The sequence below is a fragment of the Protobothrops mucrosquamatus genome, unplaced genomic scaffold (assembly GCF_001527695.2).
Source record: "Protobothrops mucrosquamatus isolate PMUCROS unplaced genomic scaffold, P.Mucros_1.0 scaffold_282, whole genome shotgun sequence".
NCBI classification, from domain to species: domain Eukaryota; kingdom Metazoa; phylum Chordata; class Lepidosauria; order Squamata; family Viperidae; genus Protobothrops; species Protobothrops mucrosquamatus.
The window spans coordinates 747,869-759,651 of NW_015386358.1; the positions used below are offsets into that span (position 1 = coordinate 747,869).

An 11,783-nucleotide genomic window follows, 5' to 3' on the forward strand; every position below is an offset into this window, starting at 1 on the left:
CATGACGATGAAGCTTCTTGGATGAGAAGCAAAACATTTTCCTCTTCCTCAAAAAACAAAGTCCAATTGCCTTTTGAAAAAGCACCTTTGAGGGCAACTGTGACCTGGATGATGGAGAATCTCCATAGACCTATGAGCTCTATATTGCACAAATATATGGAATAAAAATTGTATCATCTTCATGTTATCTTAATGTGTGGATAGTATAAAAGTTAGAGGCTATTAAATGCATTAACCTTTCTTAATGTTGAATTATCTATATGAAGATGGCCTCACAAAAAAACAGATGAAACCCTGTCCAATGGAAGTGAACACCAAAAAGGGAAAAGAGCTATCAGATTCAAAATAGTTATAGGAGACTTAAAGAGACCTTCATAAGACTGATTAATCAAGATCAATTATATTTTAAAACATGCCTTTACTGAAGCATGGTTTCTAATTGGTTGTGGGTTTTTATCCTATATGATCTAGCAAATATGCTCAATCCATTTGCTGAAAGCAATAACAGTAAACTGATGGAAAATTTACTCCAAATCAATGAGTTGAACAGCATTGTCCAAGTGCTGCATTTTGTTAAGACACATAATAATCTACTCAACACAATTTCCATTGTTGATATCCACCACAAGTGGCTTTTGCATCTTTCTTGTGCTTTATATTGACCAGAAGTTTTAAACACAAAAATACCTAATCTTTTGTTTATATCTATGAGGTGAAATGCAAAAGCTGCATTTCAGATGCACATGGCTTTTGTTTCTCTCTCTCTCTCTCTCTCTCTCTCTCTCTCTCTCTCTCTCTCTCTTCCTCCATTTAAAAACATCTAAATCCAGGGAGCAACCTATGTCCTCAAAATTCAAAAGCCTTTGCTTCTAAAGAGAGAGGGGGGGTTACAAATTCATTTTATGTATCTTATCAGGCTCCAATCTCCCAGTGCTGCTGATTATTGATATCCCAGATGTCCCGTTTTTCAAATATCAGAATAAAATCTATAAAAAGTATACTATAAGGACACAATTTGCATTATAACTTCAGCTGAAGTGTTTCTAAAATGTACAATTCCTTGAATGCTTGTTCATATCATTTGTGGCACAAGCCTGCCATAGAAACATGAATCAGTCTGTGAAGTCATAGAAAATTTTCTTAGGCACGGTTATTACCATCCTGTGATGGAGCAGAAAAGGATGCACATTGTTTCCTTCTTCTCCCACAAAAGGGAACACTCTTGAATATTATCACACAAGATGTACGATACTCTGCTGGTTTATACATTGGCATATGATGGGTTTTACTCACAGATCTGAAGGGGGATTGTATTACTATAGTCTTATTGCTGATGTTAAATAGGAATGAATGCTGTTCTGCCTCTGTCAAATATGCCCCTGAAGAAGAGAGAAACCATTTTATATGGTTTGAGGGAGGTACACCACCACCTTTTATGTAGTAAGAGTGATCATGGTTAGAAGTATATTTGATGTCTATTTTTTGGAAGATAGAGTTTTCTAACATCTCAAAAGACTGGAAGTTCCAGTAGCAACTCACATATAGGCCTTTGGTAGCAGATCTTCCTTCAACAACAAAAAAAACCCCATTAAAAATTACTGCTTTACACTGAGCTTCCTGGTAGGACAGATATGAAATATCCTAGCAGTAATTTTTTTATGGGTTTTAATTACAAAAACGTGATGGTCCCAAGACTTACACAACAGGAAAAGACTGTTCAGGTAGGTGGCAGTATACAAAATATGTCCAATTTCAAATAACGGAAGAAGATTATCATCTTAGGTCGCAAAAGATTAGCTGTTTATGTCACAAATATAATCTTGGTTGTCTCTTAGTTGTGGAGCCCATCTCTGCAATGTGGACTTAAAACTAAAGCTGAAAACCTAAAAAACCTACATTCCAAAAATCTTTCAGCATGGCTATACTGACTAGGATTATGGGGAATTATAGTTCAGTAATATCTAGAGGTTCCTCACTCATGGTCTGAAAGAAATAACTCAAGTCATTTTATGGCAGGGATCTCCAAACTTGGCAACTTTAAGACTTGTGGACTTCAGCTCCCAGAATTCCCCAGCCAGAATGGGGAGGTCCACAAGTTTGGAGAGCCCTGTTTTAGGGCAAGATAACAAGGTCTTTGGGTAGCGAGGGGGGGCACATTTGTTGCACTTACCAAAGAGGCCAAGTTAGCATTTTCTCTGTCCTAGATATCTTGATATATATTGGATCAGGTTGCACATGACAAATAGTTTGCTTTCACTTTTCTACTGTAGTTCCTAAAGCCTGGAAATGCCCTCATGTCCATCATCTTTTCAAGAATGAGAAACTATGAATTGGGATCTAGATCCAAGCCTGTAGTTTATCAAGGATTGCCAACAATCTGTGCTCTAAAGCAGTGGTTCTCAACCTGTGGGTCGGGACCCCATTTGGGGTCGATTGACCATTTCACGGGGGTCGCCAAGCAAGGCTGTCCGCCATTTTTTTGTCCACCATTTTTTTTGTCCGCCATTTTCCCCCCTTTTCCAGCGGGTACCTTACCTCCCTTGGGCTGGGCCAGCTGGTGGTCGGCCTGCTCCATCTCTGCCGCTTGCCAGCTACGCCTCGGCCGGCGCAGGGGGTGGAACCACGCATGCGCAGCGCTCCCGGGCAGGGAAAGTCCTCGACTTACGACCGGTTGGGTAGTCCTCGACTTACGACCGGTTTAGTCCTCGACTTATGACCGGTTTAGTCCTCAACTTACGACTGGTTGGGGTCACGGCATTAAAAAGGTTGAGAACCACTGCTCTAAAGGAATACAGTTGTACCTACTACAAAGTAAGTATACTGTTGTGAGTAGCATTGTTACTTTTGAAACTATGAATTTTCCTGGCAACGTATACATAACACACCATACAAAATCAGTTCTTGCTGTTTGTCACCCATATGTATTTTTGCAGATACTCTTTATTTCAAAGAGAGTTTCTTGCTCTACAATTTTACAGTCCTCCAGGACAAAACATACATTACACATTTTTCCTGTAATGATATTTTATATTTAAAAAAACTCCAGCTCTGTCTTTGGTGTTTTCCTCCTAGCAAAGCAAACTCGGGACATTTACAAATAAAAGTATCCGTTCTTTAGGTAAAGATTAAAAGCTCACAATTTAGGTTTCAGATTGATCCCTATTGCCCCCTAATAGTCCATTTTAGTTTATTTTACATTTTTGGGGTAATGGGCTGAAAAACAAAGTAGTAAGTGTATTGTTCTAAAATCTCTATATATTTATGAACACATAAAATTGTTTCTAGACCAAATAAATAAATAAATATGTAAAGCTTTGTGCAGCACTCCATTAAGTATATATATTGAGCAAGCGCCGCTTACCATAAATATATTTTTCTATGCTTACATTGGCCAAATTAGAGATACATAAATCTTCATTTGATGATTGAACTGTTATTTCAGATAAAAACCGGGACTATGGTGAATTTGGGGCACAAAACTTTTAAAACTCTGAGGATTTTAAGCGCAGACTGTATTTGAGTTTTATTCTGAATTTTACCTTTTGGAGGCGCAAAACACTTTTTGGGAAGAAAAAAGAAAAAAAAAGAAAAAAAGCATTACAATTAGTTGTGTCTGTGAGTTCCTTTGTTTTTACACAAAGCATTACGCAAAAGCCTGCAAGGAGAAAAAAGGAATAGGTTTCCATCCCCCTCCTCCTTAAAGTTCAAAGCCTTATAATAGTTTTTCCATGTAAATAGCGAGACAGGTTTTAACAATGAAAAAACCGTATATATTCACAAATGCAATTAATTCTGGATGAAGTGATTGGATTTCCTCAAACAACACAAAACTTTTAAACTTTTTTTGGGGCTTGGTAAATATGTAAATATTTAGTAATGAGAATAAACAGAGTGTTGGTATTTTTCCACTTTTGCCATATACCTGGCATGCCAGCTTTAATAACATGTGACAGTTTATTTTAAATATAAAGTTTACTTCTAAAGTCCTCATCTAGTTAGAAAGCTTCCCATCAGCAAAGTCGGTCCTAATCAAAGGAGGGTAATTGAAAACAAACAATTGCTTGACTATTGAAATCCAGAGAAGGGGTTAGAGTGGGCTTTTTTTTTTTTTTTGGTCAACTAACTTTTTAGACATAATTAAAGAAAACAAACAAACCATTTCAATGCCGCTCAAAATCCTTGCAAAAAGGAATTCTATTAAAATCTCAAAGTTCAACACTTTTAAGATGTTTTACTTGGAGAGCAGTATGGAAGGAAGAAAACAAGGCAGGGAAAGCTTGATGGATCACAACCACCTATGCTGCTAATTTGCTAATGGAGAGGCTGCATATGCAACAACTGCAGAACTGGGGATTCTCCAAAACTTGATGGTTTCCACTCAGTTGACTGTATACAAATCCTGTTGAATTCTGCAGGGCTACCTTTTGCTAAAATGATCATGCCCATACAGTGCACATTTCTGACAATACATGAAAGCACTGTTTATCAACTTTGCAGAGAATGCTTTCTCTTTTGTATAGGTTATACTTGTAAGGTAGGGTTTTTGAAGGAGCTCTTCTTTAGCATCCATCCATCCATCCATCTGGGTTTCCCCCCCCCTCTTTCCCCCTTCCTATAATTGCCCAAAGATTTAGGCAGCTTCCCCAGTTTCCTCCTTGCACCCCTTTCCAAGAAACCCATCCAGTCAGGGAGGTTACCCCCAACGTTGAAGGGCTGAGTGCTGAGTCACCCGTTGTGAAAGAGGACTGGAAAAACTTTTGCTGAGTAATGAATTAGCGATGGATCCCACAGATATGAGACATACAACTAGCGGAAGAGAAGAACAATCTTGGGTTGAATGAGAGAGAAGTGGGTACAAAATGCTGGGTGTGTGTATGTTGTGTTATTTTGTTTTGTTCTGCCTGGAGGGAGGGGAGGTCACCTCTTGCTCCCAATATTCCTGCAGTCAGAAACTAGGGGCACACCCTCCTCTCCACAGGATGGGGGAATGGAGTTTAGTCACCTGCCAATGACTAAAGGCCACTCAGTTTATGGGAATGGGGCAAGCCCTTGACAGCAACCCACCAACAAGCAATTGTGCTTTGTTTCCTACACAAGGGCAGTGGGGCATCAGGAGGAAGCCCAGTGCCTGGCACTCAGACTGGCATGTGATGGAAGAGCCTTTCACAGTCGAGGCCAAAGGTCTGGTCCAAGGGAGTCATGGACAGGCAACTCTAGGGCAAAGACTGGGAAGTGCATGGGAGGGAGGTGAAAGAAATGGAGAAGAAGAATGGGTCAGTTTCTTTCCTCTATCCCCACCCCTTTTCCCCCTTCACCCCCCTTTCCAAATCTGGCATTTCAGCTTGAGACAGGGTGGGTTCACACACTCACCTCGCCTTGTCTCTTTGTAGGGGAGAGGAGGCAATCTGCAGGACCTCTCCTCCCCCTATGCCCCCCACATACACTCCCCCCCTCAGGGACTGGGCTTAGCTTTGTGGTTAAAGCTTTACACGTCAGAAAAGGGGGGGGGGTGTTAGAAGAAAGGTTGCACGAATTGTCTTCTCCAAATTAAAACATACACATGCTTACACACACGCACACATCCACATTTCAAAAAAAAAAATAAAAAATCCCACAACCAAACCCCAGTGAGTGGGATTGGCAAATGGGATTATTAATCCTGGCCCAGAATAAAGGAGGCAGCAGACTCCATGCAGACCCCGTTGGCGAAAGGAAGCATCCAGTCACACACCTACCTTCAAGGGCCGCATCGGACTGGGGCTTTAACCAGATGGCGTGGAGAGCAGGTAGGAGCCTGTGGTCCCTTTCTTTAAACCCCATCCAGAAGGGCAACTTGCCCACTCCCTCCTCACTCAGAAACTAAAGGAAGACCTTGCAACACATTGGATTTTCCAATATTTGCTAGAAATTCCCCCCCCCCACCTTTATTATTATTATTATTATTTTTTAAAAAAAAATGCCACTAGCAAAACTTGGCAGCGTCCAGGGATCTAGAGAACAGGGTGGGGAGGAGTATGGTGGGCTGGCATTTCCTCTGGATAGTTTTTAGAAAAACAACCCAAGAAAAGTCCCTTCCTTCTTTCCTTTCAGAAGAGTCCCACTGCTAGGACTTTTACCTTTCTCCTGTACCCCTCCCCTCTCCAAAGTTTGAAGAGCTGGAAGTGGGGCACCTCAGACTGAGCAGCAAGCAGGAGGGAGGGGGAAGAAAATGAATGGGTGCTTGTAGACAATGGTATCAAATACATTCTTGAAAGCAACCTGGTTCTGTTTAACACTTTAAGTTTTTAAAAAGGCAGCTACTTTAAGAAGCTTGTGCCTTTCTCGTTCTTTCTCTTTTTTCTTTCCTTTTTCCCTTTTCTCCTTCTTTTCTCCTTTTTCCTTCTTTTCCCCTTTTCCTTCTTTTCCCCTTTTCCTTCCTTCCTTCCTTCCTTCCTTCCTTCCTTCCTTCCTTCCTTCCTTTTTCTTTCTTTCTTTCTTTCCTTTCTTTCTTTCTTTCTTTCTTTCCTTTCTTTCTTTCTTTCTTTCTTTCTTTTCTTTCTTTCTTTCTCCTACATTCCTGGACACCAATCAAAGAACAAATCACAGGAGGTGGAAGAGGAGAGAGAGAATGTGAGAGTGAGAGAGTGAGTGAGTGAGTGAGTGAGAGAGAGAGAGAGAGAGAGTGCGTGGTGAAAACTTTGCATACATACACAACAAAGTACAGACAGCTATTCCCACCTAACACCCAGCAAACAAAAACCAAAACAAATAGGGAAGGGGGGAAAAGAAGGAAGGAAGGAAGGAAGAAAGGAAGGGAGGAAGGAAGGAAGGAAGGAACGGAACCCGGGGCAGAGCCAGCCAGAGAGAAAGGGAAATTTTCACTCCGCGCTGGGATCTGCAGCGATCATTCGGAGCACAACCGTTGGTCTGCTAACCCGCCGTGTCGCCCCCAGCCCACACTCTGAGTCTACTATGCTATGTGTTGCTGGGGAGGGTTCAGGTAAGGGCTCGCATCTCGCTCCGTTTTGAGAAGGGGGGTGGGGTGGGGGTCTTGCTGTGCGCCTTGTCTTTTTTTTTTTTTTTTTTCTTCCCCCAACCGCTGCTGATTCTAATTTGATTTGATTAAAACGTCTGTCTGGCTTTGGGACTGATTTAAGACTTTCCCTCTACCCCCCCCTTCTCTCTTTTTCATGTATGTTTGTGATTACTGAAAGGGGGGGGGGGTGTTAGAGAGGAGAAGGCAGTTTAGCAAGGGACTATCATCCCAAATTGACAGAGGAAAATCAAAGTCACCAACATTTGAGACAACAGCTAAAAAGAGCCTTCCCCCCCCCTCTCCATGGATTGAGTTAAATGCTTTCCCCCAAAACAGAAAGAAAGTTTGGTTACTAAAATAAAAAGATAGTTTATTCGTTTGTTTTTTTTTAAACAAAGAACGGGACGAGGGGAAGAAAAGCCACTCCAAAACACTTTCCCCCCCCCCAAAACGAGGAAATGTCCTTCCCAGGGAGGGAATGGAAATGGGGGGGGGGGGAGAGATCGCAACTTTAGGAAGTGTCTGAATCTTTCCGAGTGCTTTCTGTGAGTGGTTTTGGAGTGTTGTTTTTGTTACTTAGTAAAGTTTTAACATTTTAACCCGGTTAGCAAAACTTTTCTCACTGCTACTTTGAGAAGGTCGAAAAGCTGGAAGAGGGGAGATTACTTAGAAGGAGAGTACTTTGTCCTGCAGGGTGTAATTTTTATAAGCAATGTGGGTTTTTTGTGTTTTGCTAGACAATACCCCAGGCTTTCTGGGAGAGGGCTTGTGTTTAAATAAAATAGAAATGTAAAAAGAAACCTTAAAAGGTCAAAAGTAGTTTGTTTTCCCAACTGGCTCTTTTGACAATCTAACCATGACATTTAGCAACAGGCGACTGTTTTGCTCCCTAGAGAATTAGTTATTTAAAAAGAAAGAGCAAACGATTTTTTTTTGTTTTTGTTTTTAAAAAGGAGACAAAACAAAAGTCTTTGGATTTTTTTTTCTTTCATTCTGAATGTTGGAAAAGGCTGAGTAAGGAAACTGAAGGGGAAGATGCCGGAAAACGTGAGGCCGGGAGGCCAGCTTTGATTCATTCCTCCAGGAGCAGTCAGGCAAACCCAAAGCGTAAAGAAGGAGAGACTCAACTCTTACAGCTAGGTGTAGTGGATGCTGCCCATTGCCCCTAGGGGTTCTCTTCAGCCAGACGGTTCCGATCCTTGGCTGAGTTAGCTAGCAAAATTAAAGAAGAGAAGAAGAGACATCCAAGTGATAAACGTTTACACCTCTAACACTCCCATTCGGCAGTTGCAAAAAGCAACCTGGGATCAGTTATTTTTCCCCTTCCTAGGATAGACAAAATTAGGGGGAAATGTTCCTCAACAACATGCCAGCATGGCTAGACTCTGGGCTACTAAAGCTTTAACCCAGCTTTAGACCAACTTGATAGTAATGGAGTAGCAGAACAAAGAGTGGATCATACTGTACGCTAGAAAAGCTACGAGGAAAGTTTCATGGAGGAAATAGGTAAAAAGGGACTAGGTCTTAGGAAAGGGCATACCGGTAATTTTTCATAAGCAACATCTTCTCTTTACCGGCATGCACACATACGTGCAAGATTATTCAAGTGTGCATGCAGCTATGTCCAGTCAGACAAAAAGACACCTTTTACTAGTGAAATCTTCCGTTTTTGGCAAGTAGTTTTCCACCCTGTGCGCCAGCGCCATAACATAGCCAGCACAAGGTGTTGAGTCACCACGTGGGCTCTCTGGATTACAGGAACCTATATAGCACATGGAAGAAAAGGTAGGAGCCTTTTGTCCCAAGAGAGAACTTGTAGTTCTGTCTGAAACCGAGAAATACTATGGTTAGAAATCCAGTGTCCTAATAGAAAGCTAATTCTGTGATACAGACAGGAATAGGAAGGTATCTAGGAAGCAAACACCTAAACTGAAAGCCTGTCTAGCCAAATACTCAGCTTTATATATATATGAACAGCCTTATCAAGAAAGTGCATATACATACTCCAAACATGTATATACCACATCAGCATCTCCTCTCTATGCAGCAGTATTTATCTTGCTGCTGAGAGATGACAGGGCAAGGAGGCTCCCACCATTGGTTTAGCATCACGATGAAGATGATAATGATGATTATGATATCCATTCAGCCGTGTCTGATTGTCAGCTGCCACCTTACTTAGAGGTTCATGATGAGGCAGGTCTGACATTGACTCTCGGCGTTTCTATAGACAGGTCTCTCCACATCTTTTGATCTTGCACTACTTCTTTGAGTTTTTCTCTGTTCTGGCTGGTGTCAGCTTTGATGGTGACCACCATCAATTTGGCAAACAAACTGAGGACATATCAACACTTTGAATGGATTTGAAGTATAGAGAGAAAATGACTACTGTACAGAGCTGTTTTGGTGTAAAACACATTTGATGCTATCGTCCAATGGTTTGGAGAGATATTGGCATCTGGATTGCAAAATGAACATGACTGTCATATATATATATAAGGAATGGAAATGGTAGCATCAGGCCCTGCTCCAAACTAAAGTGGGGAAAACATCTAAAATGCATGAGAACTGCAGGAATCTGCATAAGATCAGACCTTGTTCATCTCACAGGCCTCTCTCTCACCCAGCCTATCTGAGTCTCCACATGGTTATTTAAAATTAGCAAAGAGGCAGAATGTAAACAATCAGTGTCAGGACAATCAGATACATGACAGGAAGCAGACTAATTCATACAGTCTGTCCTATACAAAGATCTCTGTACAGTTCTTCCAATACTCTGACACAGATATTGCTTCATACCACAAATGAAGGCTGCCAGGACTTGACTGTCTGGAAACTGTAGATTTAGCTCTGTGGACAATGTATTCCTGCATGTAGCTCTGTGGACAATGTATTCCTGCATGTATTTTATCATGTTGTAAGTAATCCAGAGTAGCATTGGATAGTGAGATTATGAGATAAATTTCATAATAAATAAATAAAAAATCTATCCTCCAAGCAGCGGTGGGGAAGCCATAAGTATAGTCTGATCCATAACCTAGGTGGCCAGACTTAAGAACAGAATCTTTGCATACCCATCACCAGGGCATCACAATGAATTGTGAACAAATGTCTAAAAGTATCTCTACTTTTGTATCTCCCAACCTTTGAAAACAAATTTCCTTTGCTTAGATATAAAAATTGGGGCAAAATGTATACCACATGGTTAAAACAGATGAGACTGCCAAAACTTAATAAACTGTTTCATGGGCCAGATCTGACACATAATTAGGCACGCTCTGGGAAGAGGCCAATGCTTTTTCTATGAAGTACCTCCTGTGCTTTTTATTAATTCCATCAATGGGGTAACTAGCATAAACAGGAATGATGCCATGGCATTTACACAGAGAAAGCAGCACACCTAGTCTTCAAATTTAGAGACATCCAGACGTTCTCCTTATACCCGTAATTTCTGGTGTATGTAGGTGTTCTGAAAACATTCTCAAGAAAATTCAATTTGTAGAACTAATCTAGGAAAAACTCAGTTCCCCTTCCAAGACCACAAGAAGCATAACATGTCTACACAATAATTCTGAGGTCACAATTATTTTAGCGTCTTATGACCAAGATCAGGTAAAAGCTTCACTTTTGTATAGCCCAGGCACCTTCTAAATCTGGGAGCAAGGGTCCAGTACAAAAATCCTGATGACTAATATAACCGTTCCTATCAAACTCTCTGTTAGTTTTCTTAACGGAGAGCTAGAAGAAGCCAGGATTATAAAAAGCCAGTTTCTTACACTCCCTGGTTCCTGAAAGATAAGAATAGTTAGTTCATTCTTGGACAAATGTCAAGTGCAACTTGTTAGGCCACCTGTGATCCACTTTTGTAGGTGAAATGTGATCCCTAAGGTGCCACCAAGGGGAGAAAAAAGATGGATGTCAGGAAGACAAACAGCCTCAAGATGACACCCATTGTTAAACCAACACTGGAAAGCTTTTAAAGTGCAGAGAGGCAGATCTGGCAAAGCAAAGCAAGGGGGTCCAAATGATAGGCCTTGCCTAACTAGGCAAGGATGGGTGGCAGAGACAGAGGAAAGCCTATATCACAGGTAGGAACAGCAAACCTATATTAAGCTGGGTCATGGGCAAGAGGCTGTTTGGATGATAGCCCAGGAGATGTGGAACAATTAGTCACTGGAACTTAGTCAGAGAGAGAGATATCTGAGGTCTTGAACAAAAGGCAACATGGTACGTACCCTGACTATATATGGGAAAATCAAGCTCAATTTTGACCACACTGAATTGCAGGCAACCAAGGAGGTCAGTCTCAGGAGGCCTTGAGGAGAGAAGCCAAGAGAACAGAACACAAAGGTGCTGGGGGGGGGGGGGAGGAGGGCACACAATTGTCTGAATGTAGTAATAGTGACACAAGAGAACAGACGGGAGAGGAGCCCCGGGGGAGAGAGGACATTTCCATAAAAAGGAGATCAATGGGGAACCCAAGGGAGAAGAAGGCAGGGAGTTGCTGGCAAGTTTGGTCCCAAAAGAGGGGATTGAAGGGGTACTATTTTTGGAGGTGTACTCCGGAAAGGGGCTGGAACTTCTGCAGGACATTTGCAGAGAGAAAAGAAAAGAACTGGGTCTTAAATTATTAAATGAATTTGGGCTGCAGAGAAGGAATTACACAACAGTAGAAGGTGAAGACTCCCTCGCTTTAGACTTCAGTCCAAGTGGTACATAGATAGACCTTGTTGTTTTCTAGGCTGCAATACAATCAGAGCCATCATTA

At 41.5% G+C, this 11,783-nt stretch overlaps 1 protein-coding gene across 1 annotated transcript in view; it reads left to right on the forward strand.

Annotated features, from left to right (window-relative positions):
* Positions 1–5,644: 5,644 nt before the first annotated feature.
* The window catches only part of LOC107302717 (cardiotrophin like cytokine factor 1), a 49,217-nt gene continuing 43,078 nt past the window's right edge, over positions 5,645–11,783 (forward strand). The window contains 2 exon segments of the mRNA XM_015831861.2: positions 5,645–5,698; positions 5,700–5,786. Of these exon segments, the coding sequence (XP_015687347.2) occupies positions 5,645–5,698; positions 5,700–5,786 (141 nt within the window).